The 25,943-nt window shown below is 39.7% G+C and overlaps 2 protein-coding genes across 3 annotated transcripts; one reads left to right on the forward strand and one right to left on the reverse strand.

The window, feature by feature from the left end:
- Positions 1–805: 805 nt before the first annotated feature.
- Positions 806–4,358, forward strand: exosc5 (exosome component 5). The gene is made up of 6 exons (XM_049576092.1): positions 806–928; positions 2,623–2,736; positions 3,164–3,285; positions 3,379–3,519; positions 3,750–3,839; positions 4,028–4,358. The coding sequence occupies exons 1-6, from the start codon at positions 823–825 to the stop codon at positions 4,121–4,123; spliced, it is 669 nt and encodes a 222-aa protein (XP_049432049.1). The 5' UTR covers positions 806–822; the 3' UTR covers positions 4,124–4,358.
- Positions 4,079–23,770, reverse strand: tmem91 (transmembrane protein 91). Of its 2 annotated transcripts, none has more exons than XM_049576090.1 (4): positions 23,178–23,770; positions 12,595–14,237; positions 8,664–8,810; positions 4,079–6,664 (listed from the first exon to the last, which is right to left on the reverse strand). In XM_049576090.1, the coding sequence occupies exons 2-4, from the start codon at positions 13,027–13,029 to the stop codon at positions 6,509–6,511; spliced, it is 738 nt and encodes a 245-aa protein (XP_049432047.1). In that variant the 5' UTR covers positions 13,030–14,237; positions 23,178–23,770; the 3' UTR covers positions 4,079–6,508. The 2 variants fall into 2 exon arrangements, with proteins under 2 accessions (XP_049432047.1, XP_049432048.1); XM_049576091.1 differs by having other exon boundaries at positions 23,172–23,770.
- Between the last annotated feature and the right edge of the window lie 2,173 nt (positions 23,771–25,943).

Here is a 25,943-nt window from a genome sequence, read left to right on the forward strand (position 1 = left end):
TTCATGGAGAAAAGATATAAAATTAGGTTTTTTACTGTTGAATTAACATTTATGAATGTGGAACTTTGCCAACAGAATTAACAAATTTATAATGAAGTACATATTTTCTTTACTTTGACTTCTATAAAAGCAAAATACCACATTCTCCCACAATAAGGCAAAGTCTTTATAAATATGGTCAATGGCAAATCTGCTGAAGTTTGAAGCGGTCACAAGAGCTGTGGCACATGAAATTCGCCAAGTCCACGTCAATGCAGACATAATTACTTCCGGTAAATACTTTTCCATATATATTTTTGTTCCACTGTAAGTATTACACATATTAATACAGATTGAATAATATAGATGTAACAATCACGGAGCTAGCTAGCGGCTACGAGCTTCCGAAAGGTAGCATATCGATACAGACGTAACCTGACCTATTATTGTTATCTAATATTCTTACTACTTGCTCTGTACTTTGCTGTTAACGCCCCCTGATATTTATTTTTGGAATCATATTATTTAATACAAAAAAATGTGGTTAAAGGCGAAGAAAGCAGACTGTTATTTAAAATTACTGCATATAAGATGGGCACTTCCGGTGAAAAATTGAAGATATCATTTATTATTTTATTTATTTATTAATAATTAATAAATTAATTAATACGCAGTAATAAATACTTGTATTAATATCTGATAATATAATTATTATGAGGTATCAGTAAGGGTAAATTTAGTGGAATTTAGACATAACCGCTTTCTTTATATGTCATCATTCAGTGCCCCTAACGGCAAAACAAATGACATCACTCTCCCGCGACTAACTGATCGTCCACCGCCATGAGCATGATGGAGGTGTGCGGATCTCCAAGTGTTACTCTGAGAGAGTTTGGTTGTGAACAGAGTTTACTGTCTCGACCTGACGGGTCAGCGTCTTTCATTCAAGGTAACGACACAGAAACATTACTCGGAGCCATCGGTGCTGTAGGAGGCAGCTAGCAGCCCGGACTCGGTCATATGTTAACCTACTTTATGATGAACAGCATCGGGCAAAGCTTTGTGCGCTTAAGTCAGTCAAGTATGTTTGACTGTGTAGTTTACTGTAGTTCAACACTTCATTCAACCCTGTAGTTGCCTACTGAGTCTAAATTTGTCTTGGCCTCAGCCAGATTTATGCCACAGTGTAGAGTATTCAGTAACAAGTAAAAGTCCTGCATTTAAACTCTTAAGTAACTAAAAGAACAAAAGTATCAGTATCGAAATATGCTGAAAGTTATCAATAAAAAAGTACTCATTATGAAGCATGGTCTCTTTTCGAGAGATACATACTATTACTGGATTATAATCAGTGATGCAATAATATATTCATCACTTTGATGTAGCTAATTCATAATTCATATATTGCTGGCACAAATTTATTAGTTGATTTATATTTTGTATTTATAATCTAAATCTACAAAGTAACTGAGTTTATCAAATACATGTATGGGAGTATAACGTACAATATTTGCCTTTGAAATATAGTTGAGTAAAAGTGTAAAGTAGCATAAACTGAAAACTCAATAAAGAACAGGTACCTCAGAACTGAACACTGTACTTAAGTTAATGTACTTATTTACATTTAGCCTCTGCTCATCCTTCATTATTCTAAGTTACTCACAAATATCCAATGTTTAGAATTAAGATAAACTGATAAAGTATAAACAATGAGCAACAGCAACCCTTTTGGTTACATTTTGTTGGCTTAAATTTCTGTAGATTTTAATTTATCATGTATGTCTGTAGGTTATACTCTATTGCAGGTAACATAACTTATCGAAATAAGTACGCAATTTTTGTCAGTACTCTGCGGTCTTACTTCATGTAACAGAATCTTAGAAATGTGACTTTAAAAAGATATATGGAAAGTTGTGTAAAGTACAACCAGACATCTATTTGTAAAATCACATATTTGGTGCTGCAGGAGAGAGTTAATGTGGTTCATCACTTAGGTACAAAATGTAACATGCTTTGTGACTGAAATGTCAAGCATAAATTGTTTGGGCTTGTACAACTATGTAGCCTAAAAGTTCGCCTTCAGTTCATCATATATGGAATTTATTGTGAAACTCTTGTCTGCAACAGAACATTTTGTAAAAGCCTTTGAGGTGTTTGTTCCTGTTTGATGGGTGTGTAAAGCATGAAAAAACATACATCCATGGTGAAAACATAAACACATAAAATGCGAACTGAAATCAAACCAAGGCTTTCAATGTTCACTTCTTTTTAAAGTAAGATTTAAGTCCCCTGTTTGCAAATACAGGACCAATAGTTTGTTAATTCAGTGACAGGCCATCATTCATCATACTGTATCCCTGTTGATGAAGCAACATAGCTTCTGCTAGTTTAACTTGTCAGGGAAGATTTTGTTTTGCATGAAAGCCTTTATCTGAAGATAATTGGTGTTGTATTTTTCAAAATGCTATTTTAGCGCTCTATATAGTGAAATTTTTTTATGCTTATCCCTTCTCGACTTCTTATTATTTGGTATTGTCTGTTTTCTGTTGTTTTTCAGATGTGCTTAGTGCAAAACATGATTTCCCCACCTGGATCAATAATGCATTTTCAGCTAATTTATGTTGTCTTTGTTGTCATGTAAAGGAGACACAAGTGTGTTGGCTGGAGTGTACGGACCAGCAGAGGTCAAAATCAGTAAAGAAATCTATGACCGGGCAACGCTAGAAGTGTTGATACAGCCCAAAGTGGGACTGCCAAGTAAGTGATTATCTCATCTCTAATTTGCTTATTGGGCATCTAATGCAGTTCCTCAGTGTTGTTCTAATGCAATGTAAGCAGTTTAAATATTCTTGTAACAGTGATGATTTATTATTTAATTCTGTAGCACAGCTTTGTTTCAGAAATACTTTTGGATCATTTGGTTACAAATCAGTGTTGAAATGAGGCATTGTATAACAAACATGAAAATTGTCACATTGTTTGGGAAGACATGTTTGTACAAGCTTCTTTAGAGGGGAATGAGGAAATTTAAGGGTTTTAGGAGACTAGTAACGACTTGTTTAACAACCTTGTCCTCCTCTACTGTGCATAAGCTGCAATACCACAACACACCACAGGGTAGAATAAATGAGCCAGTTTTCTAGTCTGAATTCAGTGTGTATCCCAACATTTCTTAATTTTCCAGGTGTAAAGGAGCGGTCACAAGAGCAATGTGTGCGGGAAACCTGCGAAGCATCTCTACTTTTGTCACTTCATCCTCGCTCCTCCCTCACACTCATTCTTCAGCTGATACATGATGATGGTTCAGTATCCTTTGGGAAAATTCTTTGTTGCTTTGTGCATTACAATGATGCCCAGATGCTGTTTCCTGTTGAGTGTTCTTCCTTACCTGTGCCTCAGCTCTTGTCCTGCATTTTGAATGCTGCCTGTATGGCTCTTATGGATGCGGGCCTGCCTATGAGTTGCCTGTTCTGTGGAGTGACATGTGCCATCGACGCAGATGGTCAAATCATCATAGACCCCACTGCGGCTCAGGAGAAGGTAAATCTGTGTTGTGTAAAATTGCCCCAAAGCACACTGACAAACAGCTGCTAGTGTTTAAATTAAAATCAAATTGTGAACATTCTGGATTGATGATATGCAACTGAGTTTGACACTAAAACTCCATTCTGCACCCCTCACACATTTGCATGTGCTTTCAGTACAGTCAGCACCATCACTGTCCTCGCTGAATGTGTTCATTTGCTCTTGTCTTTTCCCAATCTTACCAGGAAAGCCGAGCTTTGATGACCTTTGCTATTGACAGTACAGAACGCAGAGTAATTATGTCATCAACCAAAGGATCTTTTTCAGTTCTTGAGGTCAGTAAATGAATGAGCAAATGTGCAACTGTGAAATTTGGGTTTGGGATCATATCTAATATGTGAATTCCGTATTTGTTTTGTCATTATCTGCATGCTCTGCCAATGATGTGCTTCAGGTCTGATGATGATGAGATGTTTATTCAGACTATCTGTAGTCTTTAATCTTTGTGTTTCATCTTCTACAGCTGCAGCAGTGTATAGCAGTCAGTCAGAAAGCATCAGAGAAAATCTTTCAGTTCTACAGAGACTCGGTCAGGCGGCGATACTCCAAAACCCTCTGAAGAAGAAGCAGCAGCTCTCTCTTTTTTTTAGTCTTTTGAAAAAGCAATGAATACAAACACCAATGTTGTAATGAAATATTTAGTAACCACTTTGGGCCACCTTTGCTTCAGCTCAGTTGTAGTTAGCTGTGCTGTGGTTGAAGTGAGGTTTACAGTTGAGCATTTGTGAGAAGACCAGATTGAACTGTCAAGTCAGGGTGCAAAATAAAAAAGAGGAAAGATGAATGTTAAACAAGTGCATTTATTGGGATTCATTGACTTTTATTTTAATATTTACATGTAATACAAGAATGTGAGCTGAATATCTCTTGTACTAATAAATCTCAAACCTTTCACCTTTTTTTGACAATCTATACAAGTGATACAAAGTGAGACAAATCTGACTGCAGCCAGCTGCATGACAGCGTGACCAGTCGTGGTAATCCAACATTAAATGTTCAAAGAAATCACTAATTGTGGTAATTCAGCTGTAGCAACAAACGGTAGTTTTTTATCATTGACACAAATGTCCAGTGGGACAGAGGATGGTTCAGGATTGTCAGAACTGTACAAAACTGTGTGGACTCAGTGCAGCTGCATCATAGCACATCAACAGTGATAGCTGACGAGGGTTAGACACTGAGATATCAGAGGTGTGTCTACATATACCATCTACAGTGATCATTATATATTATCAGCTCAGTCTTGATACAACACTGGGTTTGCAGAAAACAAAGTGAGTTATTTGCAGTTCAGCCAGGGACTCTATAAAAAGTAGACATCTAAATAGAAAATGTCAACTTTTACCTTACAGTCTTTTTTTTTTTTTTTTTTTTAAATATTTACGTTGAGTTCCCTTGTTCACTGTTTTGTTAATGGCACGTTTAAGCTCAAACCAATATGGCCAGAGTTTTTCTTTCATTAGAGCATTTTTTGCAGTAATTCAGGACCAAATAAAGGAAGTGATTGAAGCAGGTTTGCACATGGCGAACTACAAACTGGCCATGCAGGTGACCGAAATGGTTTACCTGACTCATGCATCATATGGCTGAGCGCTAGATGTCTCGCTAGACTACTTTTTGCAACATTTTTCCACCCCTTTGCTCATCCGAACAAAGTGTTTCTGTGTTTGCTTACGTAAGTTTGAGCAGACAACTTCATTTTCAAGTTTGTCATACTGCAAAAAGCAAGTTCCTGCAGGATTTCAGACGTCTTTTTGGAGGCGAAACTAGCAGAATCTATATCTGGAGAGTGTGGAGTCGCAGCCTGGTTGCTTCTATTAATGGAACAGCTCATAAAAGGATCATCCTTAGAGTTTCTTCCATATTTTTGGCACTTTTACTTGCAGGTCTGCACCTCTCTGTCTATGTCATCATTTCCTAGCACTGTATACAGAAGCAACTCCTTTATTTCTATATACAGAGCCAGTGCTTCACATCACGACTTTGCATTTCTTTTGAAAACTCCTCAACTCCTCATATTATCTTATATAATGGCACTATATGTATTTGTCATTTAGTTTTTTGTGTATTTCAAACATAAAGATTAACTTGGCATTAAACAAAGCAGAATCAGTCCTTTCTGTAGGTAAACAATGAGTGATGCTGAATGTGAAACCAGGATGGGTTGATCAGTGCAGTGTTTCCCTGTGGGTCTCTCTCTGGCCAGAGGAGTAGCAACAAATTCTCGGTTCTCTGAAAGAATATTGCTTCTGGCCCCTCATAAAAAAAAACAGCTCTGAGGCTCTTAAAGCTGTCCCCAGCTTTCACACCACAAGCAACAGTACTGGCTCAGGCACTCCCACAGTGAGGTCCATCAGTATTTAGCTGCTGCCACGTCCTTGCTGCAACCTTCTCATAAATCTGCAGACTCCATCACCGTATACCGCCCTCCACTCAGCTCCTCCCAGGCAGACGAAGTCACATGTCCCCTCACTTCTCTTTCTGCTTCTCATTAGTCTGATATCGGCAGTCTTGTGATAACATCTGAATTTGTTTTCAAAGTCTTTTTTTTTTTTTTTTTTTAATTTGGTAACCTGATGACGACTACAGCACAGATTTAAAGGATGGCAGGTAACTTAAATCCTCGGGTGACAAAATAAATCACATTTACAGACCGGATCTTCTATAAGGAGTGATATCGTATAACTTCTTTTTCAATGATTTTTCTTCACACATGAGGAATGTGCTCTGAGCTGAACTATGTCTTAATCCAAATAGAAGTGATTATAATTTATACACCACATCTCCTGTCCTTTTTACAGGTGTAGATATAACATGACTGAAGACAAAGTCTGTGATTATTTTGCATTTACAGGTGATATGTTGTGTTGATATAGATGAAATTCGTGAGAGGTCTGTTTTGTGTGTGTGTGTGTGTGTGTGTGTGTTTGTGCAAGAGTTGCTTTTATGGTGGTTTTCCAGACAGGTAGGAAATCAGTGCGGCGATGGCACAGATGTACGTTATGATTCCAAACACAATGGAGAGCACTGAGAGCCACAGAGCCTGGCGAGATGCTGCGTTGGCCCCCTGAAAATCCCCCTGAGCGGATGCCTTGTTGGTCTGGAGGAGAGAGGAGAGTGAGATAAGGATTAGAGGGAGGGGGAAAAAAGAGGAGAGAGGAGCATTCCTCATCATTTGTCAACGTCCTCTACGGCCTCCACATTCCTCTTCCACTCATTCCAATCACAAGCTAAGCCCATATTATGTTCCATCTCTGAATCACTCGCGGCGTTTGTGCCTCATTCATCACTTTCTCCTCCTTCCTTCCTCCCTCTCTCCCTCTAGTCCTTGTCATTGACTCTGACCCCTGTTTTAGGTAGCACTCAACAATATTGGAAATCTATCACCTTGAGCCTTCCTGTTATGACTCTAATTAAACCTTAACGAAGGCCATTGATCTGATCAAAAGGCCCTTTGCAGCTTGCTGCCAGTTAGCTTTGCAAAAGCGTTAATGGGATTTTTTTTTCTCCACTGCACTGCTGGAAAGATGCCTATATGAACTAGGGGTCTCTGGTGACTGGGGATAAAGATGTTAGGGGCTTTTCCACACTGTCAGTGGTAATAGTGACTGATGAGAATGTTTGTGCAGTGATGCTATCCCCCTTTCCCTTTAGGTCTATTCCATATTTCCACCTGCTTTGTCTTAGAAGAGATTGATAATCTCATCGATCAAATTAAGACATGTTTTATAGGAAAAGAAAATGGGGTTTTTTTTCTATAAAACAAAAAAGTGAGACTGATTTTTGACTGCTAGAGGAGAAAGAGATATCTATATTAGTAGGAGGCTTTTTTTCCCAATGTGGTGGCTCCTTAGATTCCTTGCGCTAGCAGCATATGCCTAAAAATATATGCATTTATAAACTGGTATTGGAAATATGATAATATTTTATTACATTTATATAAAAATAATAATGATACTACTACTACTAGTGCCTTGACAGACAAAGCAAAAGCAGAAACAGGACACTCAGAATTTTATATAATGATACCATAACAGGAAGCGAAAGTGTCCTACCAAACATAAACAAGACGAAATTCAGGTTAAGTTAAGACAAAGTTAAAACAAGGAGATAAAAATACAAAAATGCAAAAGTAAATAAATGAATAAAGACAAATTGAAAGAATTAAAGCGACAGAAAGACAAAATAAAAAATAAAGACAACGTCACATAAAAGTAAATCTATAAATATGGGTTTTAAGTGGTGATTTAAAAGAAGTCACTGATTCTGCAAACCTTATCTCCCCATCCAAGTTGCCCTAAAGCCGAAGTACGACTACCTTTAGATTAAGATTTGACTATGGGGTTGTTTCTGCTATGTAGCATGGCACATAGATATGGAATAAGTGTTTGCTATTAACTCTTAAGTATCTTTGCCATTATTCTGTTTAATCAGCACCAGGTATATAGATCAGAGGTTCTAGCAATCATTTTGAGGAGTGTCATGGAATTAATTATTGAATATACTACTACACAAACTAGTTTCTGATTCTTATTATTATTATCTGAGCTGGTTACTATCACAGGGGAGGTTGTGGAAATCCAATTGTTTTTAGGAGTCATGACACTGATATAGGCACGTTTATCCAATAAAACATAACAGATCTAAAATGACACCAAAAAGATTATGACGTGTTATTTTGAAAAAAATCATACTTGATCAGTAGGACCAATCACTGTATTATGGAAGGAAGAGACTGTTAACAGAGAGCTGTAATTCTAAGGTGATCTAGATGTACAAAACATCCTTGCGTATTTCTCCTTGGTTGTTCAGAACCCATAACATAACATAGCATAATTGTGCAAATCTAAGTGTCATCCCTCCCAATCTGAACTCTATTCCATGATGTCCACAGCACGTAAGACACTGGATTTGTTGTTGGTCTACACCCTGCAGAGGGTAAGAAATCACCCGTGGCTGTGAACTATAGTGCCAGGTTGCATCTTGTCAGCTCAGGACTGAGTGTGTTTACGTGTGTGTGTGTGTGTGTGTGTGTGTGTGTGTGTGTGTGTGTGTGTGTGTGTGTGTGTGTGTGTGTGTGTGTGTGTGTGTGTGTGTACCTTCTGTGAAAGGTAGAAGGCAGCGATGCCCAAGGGCCAGAAGCAGCAGAGCATGGAGAAGAAGGCCAAACCCAGGTAGTCCTGCGGGATCATCAGAGGGAAGTTGCTCTCACTGTCTGTATCACTGAAGTCATCAATGGATGAGTCCTGGGATTCAAACAGAGTGCACTTAGGTTGAGTTCAGGTTACATCACAAAAAAAACCCTGACAGTGTCTGTCTGTGCAGATAGTTTTACTTTTGTTTGTCCAGGTTTTGAGATTTCTGCTTCCACACCAAAGCACTGGATATTGATTTATTTTAGTTTCCCAGCAACTGAAAATTACATTTAAAAAATTCAACACCACCAACACCACCCATTTCTCTTGATTTTAATGGTATATAGTAAATATCAGAGGTGTGGACTCGAGTCTCATGACTTGGACTTAGACCGAAATCACAAAGTTGATGACTTTAGACTTGCAACTCCACTTGGGCCTTAACATTACTGACTCGTGCCTTCAGTTGGACTTGAGCCTTTTGACTTAAATACTTGATACCTTCCCTGAAGCCCAAAGATTAAAAAGTAAGTAATTTAAAAAGTTTTTACGAATCAGTTCTTTTCCCTTTATTTCCTGAATCAACTAACACTAACTCTATTCATTCCCTGCGAGTCGACACTGAATTCCCCAGATCCACTGTGTTTGAACCTATCCGACAGCATCTAATCAAACTGAAGGACAGAACCAGAACTTACATAACGTTACTGAGCGTTGGTTGGAAAAAAATACACTGAACAAAATTTTGTCCAAGTACAAAAACTATGAAGCGGTCAACAGAGAAAGGATTTGCAGTATGCAAAATATGTGGGTTGAAAATTATCAGAGACACAAAAACTTTCAAATTTGTTCAGCTTGGCTATTCAGCTATAAAACTATAAACTTGCTTCAACAAATACATATGCTACAAATTCACAAAAGCATTCATGATTTTTGTAAATTTAATTTATTATAACTATTACTTATTTTTGTTAGTTTTATCAAGGTACAACCAAAACTATGCACACAGCTAGATACCACTCTATGGATAAGTGAGAAATACATTTTTTTTGTAATTTGAGTGAACTAACCCTTTAGACTCAAAGCTAAGTTATTCACTAATTAATTTTAAAAGGTTAATTAAAATACAAAGATAATATCCTCTAATGCTTGCTTACTGTTTTATGGAAGTATTAAAAATGTTTTTTTTTTGTTATGTTGTGTTCACGTCCTCCACAACAATTGTAAAACTTTGCTGGTGCCTGTAAGATAATGTGACTGAATGAGGTTAGTCTGGATGTGCACTAGCTCTGCTGACCGCAAGCGATTTGTGACTCATGCATCTTTTTGAAACAGCTGCATATTCAATCTGACTTCCTCTCTCACTCCGACCCTGTCATATTACTCTGCTTGTTTTATTCTGCGAGTGAAATAATTGTGCATTTTCCTATAGATGCTCATGTAACATTGGAACAAAGGCTCCACACACCAGCACCCTTTAAAACAAGCTTTAAAACATTAAAGAAGATCAGACAGGGATAAATCAGAGGGCATTATTACATACAGTACTTTAAAGATTAGTTCACAAGGTTATTTTGATTTTCCTGATTTCATTCACTGCACATGCCTGTTCTTTCTGATGTTGTTATGGATTTGTCCTGTCTTGAATTATTCTCATATATCAGGAGAGATCTTCCTGGAGCATTTGTTGTTGACACGAAGAAGGAGGGAAATCTCAAAATGGACCAAAAGCCAGATACACCGTGCCCATATGTAAAGTCATTCAGGACGAGACACTCTTGCAGTCATCTCTCCTGCTCCGACATATTGATCAGTCCACAGTGTAAATTCAGCAAAAAGCGATAACAGATTTTTGGGGGCCGCTTTGAGTCCTTTAACTGAGTGTTTGAAGTGAAACAAAGGAGAAGGAGATATTGTGTTGTGCCTCTTTGAGGTCACTGCAAGGTTTTATTCCCACAGGCCTGCGCCTTTGCACCACTGCACTACTGCCAGCATTCAAAATGAGCTTGAAAAAAAAAAAGTTATTTTGCGTGCCGTTCTTTTGTCCTTGTGGAGCAAACTCCTAACCTAAACTTTGCAACAGCCTCTTGATTTTAATGGTACCACTGGGTGTTTGTCAAAGTAATAATTGTAAAGCAGCTTTTTAGCCTTTTATTTCACAGTGGGTAATTGGACCTTTTGACATAACCTTGCTGAGAGACTTTTCATAATGATCTAAACAACCAGCGGCCACTTACTTGTGACATTTACAGTGTATACATTCTGATGTTGGCTCCTAAAACATCAAATGACCACTGTAAGACTCTTAAAGCTAATTTACATTTCACTCCAGGGTGGGCTTTGCTCAGTGATCTATGAAATAGAACTGGCATCCTCCATCGCTACTGTAGTGTCATTACCTGCACCGCAGCAGGACTGGAGCTTTATGTAATCTGGCTTTTTGACAGTAAGCATTCAATTGCTGCCTACCGCTGAAATGCATTGCTCATATGTCTATTTTAAGTTCCTCTTTGATCCCTGAATCTGTAGTGAGAATGTGAGTGTCTCTTTTTTATGTAAAACTTCTCCAAAGCAAAAGAAAAAAAGGATATGGTGGAAACTGGATGGACAGATACGATGATTATTTGTGTTTTGATAATCACTTCATCATTTCAGTTATTTATGAAATGATGATTCCCTGATTGAGCCTCTCCTGTGTTAAGATTTGCTGCTTTCTTCTGTTTTGTACCAAGCTGACTATCTTGGGGTTTGACAGAAGAAGAAGAAGACGTTCCCTCTGACTCTGGGACATTATATTGGGACCTTTTCACTACTTTCTGAGAGCTTAATAGACAAGACAATGAAATGATTAATCCAGAAAATAATTGTTACTTTCAGCCTCATATGCAGTCGATGGTTTCAGCCCTATGACGCCCCAGGTAAAAACGTAGCTTTTTCAAATGTTGGTAAATTTTGAGATTTTGAGCTTTTTTGCTTCCGTAACATGTCTTCTTTCAGAGTAGTGGAAAGAAAACTTCCAAAATACATATTTAAATGTATTTTAGTTTAGATTTATTTTATGGAAATTGATGCAGAAAGCACATATCTAATTAGCCAGTGCATTATTTGCATATTTAAACATAAGATTTAGAAAACTTGTGATACAAAAAATAATTGCCTTAATGTGAGAATGCTCCTGGGAAAGTTTAATGCTGTTGATATCTATTTGTTAGAATTGTCAGCCTAGTCACCTTTAGTGTCTTATTTTTGTCTAAAAATGTACGGGCAGGGCAGCTGTGGCTCAGAGGTGGAGCGGGTCATTCACTTATCGGGTGACTGGTGGTTCGATCCCCAGCTCCTCCAGTCCACATGTCGAAATATCCTCATTGGGCAAGATATTGAACCCCGAATTGCTCCCGATGGCTGTTCCATCGATGTGAGAGAGCTTGTGAATGGTTACTGAGTAGCAGGTGGTGGCACCATGCACGGTAACCTCGGCCACAAGTGTGTGAATGTGTGTGTGAATTGGTGACTGTGACATGTAGTGTAAAAGTGCTCTGACTGGTCAAAAAGATAGAGTAGAAATTTTAACCTGATTTTATCCAGTGTTCAGATATATTTCATTCTGTTCATGTTTCATTTTCATATTCAAACATAAAAAAATATCAAAACATACTTGTAATATAAAAATAATTGTTTTACTATACGTAATCAGCTGGGAAATTAATTAAAAATATACTCCGGTCACCTGAAGTGAGTATCTGCATTAAGGGATTGCACTGCTTTCCTATGACACTGTCATTATTTTGCTTTTACATGAATGCTTGGTTTTACTATTTGGAATTAAAATACACAAACTCTATTGCAAGCACACGAGAAAAAACATTCTCAACATCACAACTGTGGGATGTCTTACGTCAGAGTCGGGAAGCAGGTCATCCTCATCATCCATGCTGTAGGCCACACTGTGGAAGTCCTGCGTTTCAGCCAGCAGCTTCCTCTCCAGTGTGGAACCGGGCCGAATGTCCACAAAGGTGGTCTCCAGGTAGTCTTTGCTGAGCAGGGAGTCAGCATGGCCCCAAATGGGTGCTGATGGGTAGAAGGACTCCAGTGTGCGAGGCAAGGAGCAAGGGTCCAGTAGCTGCTGCTGCTGAAGCTCAGGAGGATGTCCACAATAACTCCTCCACGCTAAAGGAGGGTAGGCCCTGTCCTCCTCACACTTGACCAAGATGCCCTTGAACATCCCGCCAGGGGCCTGTCCAGTCCCGGGTCCCAGCCCTGGCCCTGATGCGCGACTGTTATTGGGGTTTTCTCCCAGAAGAGGGTGCTCCAGCTCATCTAGATTCTCCATCCCTCTCTTTTAATGCCAACAACACAAGAGGCCACCGCATCAACAACCAAATGTAATCTACAAATCAGTCCGCAGAGTGTCTCCCTGAAGAGTGTCCGATGGACTTATGCAAAGGCAGCTGCTTTGGTGGCTTTAGTTTTTCAGTGATAATCCATCTTTAATCCTATTCTTTAATTTCTCTATTATTATAGGCTTTAGGCCAGAGGTCAACAAGACATGCCAGGTTTATGAAATATCCGTAATGTGCCAGTGGTAGCCTTCTTTTGTGTTCTATGGCATGTGCTGAAGATGCATTGGAGGACTCAAGATCCTCTTTTCCTCACATGTCATAAGCTATTTGTTTCAGGGCTTGATGGCTCAGGGTTTGCCCCATGTCTTCCATTTCACATGATTGAGTGCGTCAGTGTTCATGAATATGCTAATGTTGGCTACTTTCTCTCTCATCCAATATGGTAATGTCAATTCTGATGATGGAGGACCTTGATTAGCCCCAGACAGGCTAATGAAAACATTGGGCAATGGGATTTCAGCGTGATTTGCCCTCAGGACAGGAACTCATGAAAAATGTCTCCTGCAATATAATATGAAGTCTTAATCTAAGCGCAGTGTCACGTTATTAGCATTAAAGCTTTGAACGTCAATCTGTCCTTTCAACTGTTTTGGATGAAAATGAGAAATGACTTGTGAGCTGAGAAATGATTGCGAAGAGAAAAACAAAAATGACTTTCAGGCTGTCTGTCATGTGTTTGTTCGTACTGACACTGCTTTAAAAAAAAAAAAAAAGCAGGCTAAAGGCAGCAGGCTTCAGATGACTGGACTGACGCACAGTGGGATGTTTTGAAGCTTGAATATGCGCAACCTCTGGCAGCAGTCGAACTAGTGGCGCAATGAACGGATTGGGGCCATATTTGAGGGCAGTTAATCTGTAAAAGCAATGAAGCTCCAGAAATAGAATCCTATGGTGCACATCCGCAGGTCAGCAGGCCTGCCAACATGTCTGTTTCTCTGTTGTTGCCGCAAGAAGCAATAATGAAGAAATCAAAGTTCTCCAGTGTTGATTTATGGCCGTGGGTTTGCTGCTTGCCACGACAGCGCCCCTTTGGGACATGTAATTCTTTTAATGTACCCCGTCCACCTTAAGAGAGTTTCATTCGGGACAGATGAGCAGTCAGGCAGCTCTCTATCCACTCTGATGAGGATGAGGATGTCTGTTAAGAGAAGAACAAGGTCACACAAGATATTTAGATTTTAGAGCAGAGCTAACAAGGTTCTAGTTTGGACCAGAGAGTTATAATGCCTCACTTACATACAAACACACTACTTGGGCTACATGCCAAAAACCTAACACCTTCCACAGATTCACGTCAAATTCAAGACGTCAGTGCACCATAAGTGGCACTGACGTGTCTGTCCATTCAGTCCACACCAACTCTGACCTTCGTCACAGCGTCACTGTCCTCAGAACCAGCTGTCCTTTCAGCCAGCGCAGCTCCTGAGGTGCTGACAGGACAGTGGTCAGACAAATTGTTTTTTAACAGACTGACTAATAGCAAAAATGGGCAAAAATTGTTTTCAAGAAGGCTCCATGAGCAGTGTACAGGAATTTCTGCTGCTCACCGTAGTTTGAAATCCCCAAAGTGAAGCTGGGAGTCTCAGCGTGAAACTGTGGGCCTTAATCAATCAATATAGATACAGTTTGTAAGTTCATAACATTTACAGTAGCAAATCAGTGTGATTTTAAAGGCTGTCTATGGAGGTTACACTGCCCTGACTGAACCTGAGGGGGAAAAATGGATCAACCCAAAAATAAATGGTTAACCTTGCAGAGATCAGCTTTTTGTCCTCAGAAGGAAGGTGAGTCCCTGTAATGTAAGTATGTGAACACACTCTCCACAATGTCATAAATACGAGTACAAAACAAAACACATGAAAATGAAAAAACAACCTTAATTAGTGTGTGAAATGTAAAAACTGCCCCAATCCAGTTTGCAATTTGTAATGTCAGGGACATTATTTAATCTCCCACAACTATATTATAAATTCAGACTATTTCAACTAATTTGAGTTTTAAAGCTACTACTATGATTTAAAACCTCCAGCCTGGTGTCCACATGCTTAGTGCACACCAAAAGCAGACTTGTGCTCTAATGATATCTAATCTTTTTACATTAATTAATGAAGGTGAATGCTGTGAACTTATTCTCCATAAACCACATTTTTACAACATAATATTCAGGCAGGACTGGCTCAATTACAGTATCAACACACTAGATAAACTTTATTTATTCAGAAAATCCCATTGAGATCAGGATCAAACTTAACAAATGGCATAGAACAACATCAAAACAAGACAGTTGATTCACACAAAACATTCACAAACTTTAAAATCCATCAGAGAAGTGAGTGTCACCTCACCTCACCTCAAGGCAGTCAGGGACACTGACCCTTTTTTTTTTTTTTTTTTGGTAGTTTGTTCCAGCAATGAAGTTCATAATACCAGAATAAAGAGTAAACTATGATACAGAGAAGAAATTGCCAACTAACCTCACCTAAAAGCAGTCAGGGACACTGAACATGGGCCCCACACTACCTCTGCACATTGTTAGTTACTGCAGTGCAAATGGCCTGACAATTAATGATAGCAAAATGCAAGACTCCAGTATACCGTAGCAGTTTAAACTGACTGATGCTAGTTTTAAATGGAAAATGTCATTTTACTTTTTTCTACATTCTAGTTGCTTAAAAATCCACAACAACCAAACAGGTATTTCTCCTTATTTGAAAGTGGTCCGCATTTGCTGATGCGTGCAAGAGAAATAGAAAGAGTTCACACTAAAGGCAGGCTACGTTTGCACCTCTTTCTCTCAGTTTTGGTCCACCATCCAACCTTCCACACTAAACTGGCCCTGGACTTGAAAAGATGGCATGTCCTGAGTATATAAACCTGAAAATGTCAACAGTGTTTTTCAGTGTGGACAAAGAAAACGGAGCCTTTTGTTGAACTACGATGGAAGCCAGACCAGACACATTCAGGAGCAGTAAACCTGCTGTCACCTCTGGCTTCCTCTGTGATCGCTCATTTGAAATGTCAATACAGTCGATCAAACAGCAAAGCTGTTGTTGTTTGGCTGTAGGCTATTTTTGTAGTGCAGGATATACTATTTGTCCTGTTAACACATAGTTTTTATGAGCCACTTAATGTATATTACAGGGACAGTGCATCAAAGGCAAAATCTGTAAATGAGCCAGAGTTAGCTTAAAAGGATTACATCAATCTGTTGGCCAGTTGTTAAACTGGCACCCTAAAAATAGGATAAAACCACATATCGCTGTTTTAAACTTGTCGATGACAAAAAAATGGTAATGAGAATAATTTAATTGGCTGTAAATGTTTAATTTCAGACAAAAAAGGAGGTTTAACTAGCTGAAACACCCTCTCCCTACTCACTTCTAGTCTGTTTACCTGTTCACGCGGAGGGTCCACCACATTAAACGGCATCCCAAAGCAACTAGTGAGGAGTGGAAGTGGGTAATAAAACCCTGGAACAGCAAGTCTGCATTGATGTCAACTTACTTACATGCCATGTTCATCATGGAAGACGCTCTGTACAAACAAAGTTCTGTGTAACTATGCTTACAGAGCTTACAAATGTGAACTGCTCAAACTGAGATAAACAGTTAATAATGTCATACAGTCATTAACACCTACAATTAACAAATATAGGCCCTTCTCGAATCTCGAGAAAACAATAGTCATGGTCATGTTATTCTAAAGTTTTACAGGAACTGCAGCTAAAACTAGAGCATATTTACAAAAGAAAAAGAAAAGCCACCAAAGAAGCTTAGGAGTAAGTTTTATTTCTAATTATTTGTTTACTTAGGTTTATGTATTTAGGCTATTTTAATGACAAAAGAATAATATAAAAATTCAGGTAAACAGCAGCACATAGCCTACAGATAAAATATAAGTGATATAAACATATGAGGAACATAAATAGGTTTTATATTTCGCTATGGTTACAAAAAGTTACGACAGTTCCTTTATCCACAGACGAGAGGAAAGTTTGTCCCAAAGCTTGCTGCTGCATTTAGACCCTGCAACTTAATGAAGGGTGCTTTATTCAGCTGAAGGTAAGAAGAAACGGAGTTCCAGTCCGAGACAGAGTGGGAGTGAGGAGCGTCCGGTTTGGGATGCACAGATTGTCATGATCCTTATTTTGTTATTTCCTGTTTTACTGTTTTCCTGTCACATCTTACTTCCTGCCTTTGTGTGTTTTTCCACCTTTGTGATTGTCTCCTCTGCCCTGATTTGTTTCACCTGTTCCCCATTACCTTAGTTGTCACCTACTCCTCGTTAACATCCTCCTTTAATCGTGTATTCAGTTTGTGTATTTTCCCTGTTTCAGTGTCAGATTGTCTGTGTTTGATCCTTCATCCTCATGCCATTCTGGTTTGTGTTTAGTTTTTTTGTGTGTGTGTGTGTGTTTTCCTTTGTACTTTTAGTTAATTCTGCCTGCTTCTTCAGTTTTGTTGTCTGCCTGTTTTGAATGTGTGGTACCAGCTTACATTAAAGCTTGCTTTTTGTTTAATCCACTTGCCTGCCCGCTGTCCTGCATTTGGGTCCTCTTTGAACTGCAAAATTGTTAGTTTTTTTGTTTGCTAACTGAAATTACAGAACAAAGAAGAGATTTTCATATCGTTGAGGCCTTTCAGTTTCAGTGAAAATCTTCATAAAAAGGACTTGCTAGTGTGTCATTTTTACATGTAAATAATGTTTTCAAATTTAGCTAGCTTAGTGTATATGTGTTATATGTTGACTTATCTAGGGTGTACCCTGCCTCTCACCTAATGCATGCTGGGACAGGCTCCAGCCTCCAGCGACCCCTGCACAGGATAAGCTGCTTAGAAAATGCATGGATGGTTGGACATATGCGCCTGATTGCCCCATAACATGAAAGTGATAAGTGACTTAAAACATTACCTAGTGGTGTTGACTCACATATGACTGAGTTTATGTGTTCCAAACTGGGAATATCTAAAATTAGCACATAACTGAACAGACGGAAAATGCTACTGTGAGCTGACAAGTGAGAAGAGATGGAAAAAGGTCTCTGTATTATGCGTTAAGGGCCTTTTCATTCCTGGTGGAATAGAAAAGTGTCATTCCAACAAACTACATAATATCTCATCAGTAAGTATTCATTCTGCATGGCCGAGTGCTTCACAGGCTCCAGATCAATTCAATGACTCGTTGTTGCACGCTTCACTGCATAGCACAGAAAAAAAAACTGGAATAATTGGGTGTCTTCAGGCTGGCGTGGTGCTGAGGGCTGCATTCTGCTCTGCACGCTGATACTGCTTCACCATGCAAACCCCCTCCTCTTCACCCACCCCTTTATGGCGGGCTAGTACCTCTAACAATGAACAAGCTGAGTGATCGTTCAACACACTGACGTCAGCAACAGCTCTAAGCAAACTGCCTCCCCCTCACAACACACATACACATCTGGACATATGGTGCATACTGCACACACACACTTGTGCTCACTAATATTTGTAGCACTTCACCAGCCTTGCCTCTCTCTTCTGCCCCCTCCCAATCGCTGCAGCTTCATTCCAGGAGAGATGCACTCAGCTTTATTACAACACCCCCTCCCTCCTGCACCTCTGCCCATCCACCATAAAAAGACTTCTGTCAGCTGTATTATAAGCCTGCCTCCTTTTCTGATTCTGCAACGCTCATAAAACATCCAGTCAGGTAGAGGGAAGGTTGCAAGGACGCCGCTGCAAATCACCGCCGACACTTTACAAAAGCTCCTCTTCTCTTTCTCCCTCTTAGTCTGGTGCTTTGTCATACACATACACAACCACACATACACTCAGCTCCTTCCATCCACCCATCTTCTTTTGCTTTTGATATGACTCCTTCCCTTCTTCATAATCCAGCCAGTACTTTCTGCAAAGCCACTGTAAAAAACTTGTCTCTTCTCTGTACAGTTTCTACTTGCTGCATGAAATGAAAGCTTGCTCTTAAGATGTGGAAATGTGCAACGAAAGTGAAATATTGCTCTTAAACCCCTGTTGCAAAACCAGAGAACTGTTGCTGCTGACTCTTGTGTAGATTTTCAGCAACTCTGCAGTCTTTTTGACACACACTGACCCTCTGCCTCTCAGCGCACACATGCACAGAGCTGGAAGTAATTGCTGTAATATTTCAACTGATACAGATTGAGGCGATGCAGATACAGTGAACACACTTGTGGAAAAGAAATGGCATACTGGCTGTAGGAAATTGGAGCTGTAAACGCTAGTAGTACTAATAAAAAGACATCTTGAAGAACAGCGATGTCAGGCTGATAAGACCAGAGCAAGCTTCGAGATATGCCAAAAAAAAATCTGAAAACCCAAGTGGCGGTTAAATGGCTTCATTGATTGCATTTCCAAATCCTTTTCTCACCCTTTCTCTTTCTTGATCTGTGCTGAGTGACTGACAAGAGCAGAGAGGAAACTGAACAGAAAAGATAAGCACAAAAAAAAAAACAAAAAAAAAACAGGCGGCGACGTAGAGTGCGTTGCACAGCTCGCAAAGCCCAAAGTAACATCATGTTCCTATGGAAACAAATTCACCATGGAGTGGAGAGCTCACTGCAGGATAAATGAAGCAGAGGCTAATTTGCCATTTCAGTACTGTTCCTCTGCTCGGCTTGATAATAACTGGATGGGATAATTCCAGCGTGGCGGTGCCTTCCAGTAAGGATGTATTACTGTCACATTAGACTGCAAAGGATGGATAATTTCGACAGAATTACTCCATAATAACAAATGAGCACAGTCACACTGGGCGCTGGGTTTACTTGAACCCCCCTGTGCAGAATATGTGTATGACAGTGCAAGCTCATCAGTCCACGGTGTGCCCCGCTCTAACCTCACACACACACACACACACACACACACACACACACACACACACACACACACACACGTCATTTAATTTCCCTCACATAACTACACAAACACATATGCAGTCCTTTGCAGCCTTGCATCATCTTGCCCTTTCAGACACAGTAAACAAACCCTTTGAAGCCCTCCATGCCCTGCCTCCTACATGCTCACATACATAACTACCCACTTCACACACACACACACACACACACACACAAACACACACGCACGCTTCTCTCACAGCTGGTGCTTGTGTGCAATGAGGCCCGAGGAATGAGAAGTTACCCATCTGCAATATGTTGCAAATGGCTCCAGCATCTCTGCAGAGTGTGTTGTATGTTGTACTCAGTGTTCTCTTATGTGCATCTGTGAGCATCATAGGACACACTGTACAGAGACTGGCTATATCTTACAACGCTATGTTGTTTGTGTAGTAGTGTATATGTGTGTGCGTGTGTCAAGTGTGCTTCAGTATCTTCTACAGCTGCCGTTTGCTTTATTTTCCAGGGTTTACATGCATGGATGTGTACATGTGGATGTTGCTTTGTAAGAAATATTTGACCATGCAAGAAAAGGTTACTTAAATGTGTGTTATATACAACTGTACATTCCAAATAACATACACCATGCTGTATACCAACACAGATTTGCACATATTTCAAATTGCCCGTACTTTCTCAACTTAATGGACACCAAGGCAAGATGGCTGACAAACTGTATAGTACTGCAGAGCACTGTTTGAGATCAACAAACAGCAAATGGGGGCATTTCCAGTGCCACCAAAACCAGGTGTTTTTTTTTTTTTTTTTTTTTAGCAAGACATCCACGGCATTTCCAATACCAAAAACAAGTATGATGATCTTTTCATAACCATAACCAAGTTGTTTTTGTTACTAAATATAACGACACATTAACCATAGCATTGTTGAAAGGTAAAGGAATGTTAAACCCACTATATAATAATGTGCAAATGTTAAATATAGGCTAGCATGGTTTGCAAAACGTACCAAGCCAACATTTATTCTGGCAAATGGGTTGCCAAATTGTGTTTTCAACATGGGTGGAAATTATAGTTTTTACATCAGCTGTATTGCAGTGTAATGACTGCATGTGTTTATCTGTGTCTGTGTGTGTGTACTAATATAATCTTGATGTGGTGAAAAAAAACCCTGTTCATACAGATATGGAGGGAATTCACCCTCAATCTGGGAACAAGAAGCTCGCACAAGGCAAACCACTGAAGTTTTAGGATTACATGGGTTTGGTTAATATAAGCTTGAAATTATACTTAGGCTATTTGGGGTATGGATCAAATTTAGCTATGTCACAGCTATGGTAAGGGCCAATGTAAGCCTTTAGGGAACGGCAGAAATGTCTACACAAGTAGCTAAAACAAGTATGTGTGTGTAGCAATGAGCTGAATGAGGTGATTAGCCTCTAACAGATCTTTACATGAGCAATGATGTATTACATGGTCTCATCATCATCATCACAGAGGGAGGGCATATTTGTTGGCCTCTAATTGGCAGTGAACTACACACACACACAAATAGCACAGTCAGGTTAAGAGTGTAGAAAGGACCTGCTCTTAATCAGAAATGCGTGTCCTTTGAAAGCAATTATTTATACTATTCCCTGATTCACATTTTACATTTCACATGTGATCTCACAACTCAGATTCTGGCTGAAAGACTTTCAGATTTTCTTCCTGAACAAAAGATGAAAGTGTGTTAAGGGATGTGGATGTGTCAGGTTGTCTGAGGTTTAAGGAATGCTGCCTGGGCGTGCTATGGTTTTATATTACTGCACACCAGGCGTGTAATACAGCAGTAAATAGCTATACAAACATGAACAATGGAGCAGAGCTGTGTGTGTATGTAGAGAGGGGGTTGCTCTGCTGCTGTTGGGGTTTCACTCCAAAGCAGTATGTTGCATATAATGGATATCTTCACAAATATACTCATAGAACATTAATTTACTGTTTGATTTTCATAACATTACAGGAATATAAAATGTATCTCTCGCAAAGAAATCAATTTAGATAATTGACATCAGAAACACAATCATATTTGCTAAATCACCTTTCTAAATATTTGCCTTGAATCAATAATTAAAGGGTCTTATGTCAAAACAGAGATTAATATCCAATGCAAGACCTAATCCAAAAAAACCCACTATTGACATTAAAGTCAAACTTGAATATCTGAATGTGCGTGTGATTGCTGATTCAACATGCTGAACAAATCAGAAGTCAAAGCATACTTCTTCTTGCACGTACGTGGGTGTGTGAAAAATGTCCACATTAAGAGCTTCAAAACTGACCACATGGTGGCGCTACTGATAAAACCTTCAATATAGGCACTTTTATGCCAAGAATCTTTTGTCAACACCTCACAGTTCATGCATTATTAGCCAAAAAGGCTTGGTGTTACCCTACTCTGAATGGCAACAAGGTGGAGCTATTGTTACCATGCTTCAAAAGGTCCAACACTTCCCCATGTAGCACCTGTTTACTAAGTATTATTGCTTAGGCATGTATGGTTTTTGAGATGCTGATGATTGTACACACTCTCCCATAGACTGCCTCCATTTTTTTTCGTAAAAAAAAAATTCTAATTCATACATGTATACCAAGTTTTTATGTATAATATTTTAGATAATCATATTTTTATGCATTTGCCCAAAGACCTCCATTCAAAAACATGTTGGCTAGAAGGGATCAAAACCCACATTAACGGCAACACTCTCTTAAATGGCCTATGCCTACATGTTAGAATTAGGAGCTTAACTGTAAGTATTAAAGCATAGTAGTAGTATTAGAAATAATACTCATAATAATGAACAATGGAAAAATAACAATACTGTGTTTGGTTGCTGCAATTACATTAATCAATGAAATAATTATAATTGATGATATAAACCTTTTACTGGTGAAGCAATCTGTGTTGTTATTGTGCGGGTGGCAGTTCTGTATGGGTAACAGCGATGTTTTCACAAATATTGTTATTATTATTATTATTTCTAACTCATCATACAGATTTGCAAATGCTGTTTCACAAAGGTGTGTGTGGGGGTGAAGGAGAAAGAATCAGTATCCTGACGTTAAAGCACTGAAATGTTATAAATCAACAATACACTCAAAGAAAATATTTAAAACACAGCTTTAGGTTTCACATCTGCTCCTTTAAATATTTTCTCACCTTTACCTTAAACTCGTCCTGCTCAGTCCTGTCCTGTCCTCGGGATGAATCCTCCGAGAAGAAACGGGGGAATCGAGCTTCCCGGTTTTAACCATCCACACGACTGAACGCTGCTACACACGGATCCACTGATGTGCTTGCGCTTAGCGTGGGCATGTGCAGAAGGTGTGTGAGTAGCCTATATGTGAGTGTGTACGTCTAGATTGTATGCATCCTACACGTGTTTGTGCGAGGGACGGAATGTGAGCGTTGGGTTACAGAGAGTCAAACTTGTCGGCATCCCTCCGTCGAGCTGTGCTGCTGATGCGGCTGTGAATGCATGCGGATGCATCTATTACACCTGTGCAGCCTGGCAGCAGCAGCGGTATGCATGCCTCGTCAAAGACTCCCCTTTCCCCTGCACAGCATCCTCTCTCGCATCCTGCTCGGCTCCCTCTCTCCTCCTCGCAGGCAGGAGAAGGTCTCTCATTAATCCTTGTTGCGGCTGCAGTGCATCTTACACGGTGTCAACTTTCTTCTGCCACTCTCAGCTTTTCTCTGACTTTACTAATACTGCTCTCCTCCTCTCCTCTCTCTCTCTTCTTCCACCTCTCTCTCTTCTTCCACCTCTCTCCCTCTCCTATTTGCCTTTCCACAGCTCTACTACCTTATTACGGGGCAAACACTGGGTCCTAAAGCCTGTTGGAGCATGTGTGTGTTGTATTTCAATTACTCTGAGGTCCTCGTGAGGATACGCACACATGCAAAGTGAGGACATTTTGCCTTTTCTTACTTCTTTAAGAGGATTAGTAGGGCTTGATTTTGGGTTGGAATCAGGATTGGGGTTAAGACTAGAGGATGTAGCAGGGTGGTGTAAGGTTAGCCTCAGCAACATTAAAAATGTGTTTTTATTGGGATGCAAGTGGATCCTAGGATTCTATGCAAGATGTGAATGAAATATCCGCAGTGTGCAGCAAGGTGCAAGTATGAGATGAAAATGTCATTGATGCTGCTGCATAAGGCAAACATAAAAATGGACAGAGGCAGCGATCAAAACAAAGAGGCGGGGGGAACAAAGAGTGAGGGAGGTGTAGTGTTATGCAGTGGCTTTGTGTGCTCTATGTGCTATACCAGAGCGGAGGCAGTGAGATGCCCCCCAGCAAGGATGACTCCACTTTGTGTCAGCCCTTTCATGTCTACTTCACCCTATGACCCACTTTAGCTTCCCGGGCCAGCCCACATTAAGATCTCAAGTCAGAAATAGACTCAAGATGCAAAAAACAATCATCCCTGCTTCAGGCTCATGCTCATTTCGCCTCTTTCAGGGGGAGGCCACGTGGGATAAAGCTCAGGCATTGCTGGACACCAGCAATCAATGAAATCCACAAGGCTTACGCTGAGTATTTAATGAGGTGCACTGCTCTTAGCTAGAATCCCCCTCCCCCAGAAACGGTTTAACCTTTCGGCTGTTTTTTGTTTTTGTTGTTGTTGTTTTTTGGTTCTTTCCAGCCGGTCAGCACAGCCGCAAAGCTGACTATCTGATGCTCCATTTGTCTTTGGCTGTCAGAGTGACAAGCGGCCTCTCAGTCCATCATGAAGCAGGGATCAATACACTCTCCTTAGTCTGAGCACATCCTCCCCATCACTCTGTTTTCCATCGCTTTCTTTTCTTTCTCCTTCCTTCTCTCTCACCTTCTCTCCTCTTCCTGTAGCCCTCCCCCTGAGTAAAGGACAGGGAAGGAGATAGGAGGATTGATTTGGTGGGGGGGTGAGATGAGGGCACTAATGATATTGCACAGGGTAATGCCGATGTATGGCTTTGTTAATGTAGGGCTGATATTGATTGTGCATTACACAAGCAACACTGTCTTCCTCTGATGAGGCTTGACCATAAATACATAAAACAGCTCGTAAAACCTGCAATAGAATTTCACTTTTATGGTTTCAGTGTTGTTTCAACTTCCAGATGTAATATATTGAAATCCTTCTCTGCATTCACATGCTGCCAGTTTGTAAAAGAAACAAGAAAAAGGTAAGTTTAACAAGAACACAATTTTGCTTAAGACAAAATAGAGATGATGTCAGCCAATGATAGTAAAGATAGGAATATACTGTGTATATGCGTGCAGCTACTATAAGAATTCTGGGGCCCTTGAATAATGACCTTGGCCCCTTTTTTAAAACCATGAAAATGTCAGCAACAATTTGAACAAAGAAATACAAAAACAAAACAGCCTTTCATTTAAAAGAGTAAACAAGGTAAACAAGGCAAAATTGCATACAAGCACCTAACAAACAATGCAAAAATGTGCACATTCCCCAAATTCAGGAGTATGTGACCTTTTCATAAGACATAGTTGTGATCCCCGCTCTTAAAGGGACAGTTCACCCCAAATCAAACATACATATTTTACCTCTAACCTATACCTCCTCTTATTGGCCATAGAGATGTCTGCCTTTTTTAATATAATGGGACTAGATGGCACTTGATTTGTGGTGATCAAAGCACCAAAAACATACATTTAAAAAAAACTCAACAGGAATGTCTCCTTCCGGAAGTCATGACCTGGTTACTCAAGATATTCCACAAACCTTGTTGTGAGCAGTTTCATGAAGGAACCATTTTCTATCCAAAGTACACCCAACAAGGAAGCGTGCATCTACTGTACTGTTACCTTATCTAGCACCACTGAGCTAGCTTTTTTTTCTCGAAGTTTTATTGATTTTCTCAACAAACAGAAAAAAGAAAACAGCATATTTAACTCACATATCTGCAAAGGTACTTAAACAGGG

The sequence above is a fragment of the Epinephelus fuscoguttatus genome, linkage group LG5, assembly GCF_011397635.1.
Source record: "Epinephelus fuscoguttatus linkage group LG5, E.fuscoguttatus.final_Chr_v1".
In the NCBI taxonomy this organism is placed as follows: domain Eukaryota; kingdom Metazoa; phylum Chordata; class Actinopteri; order Perciformes; family Serranidae; genus Epinephelus; species Epinephelus fuscoguttatus.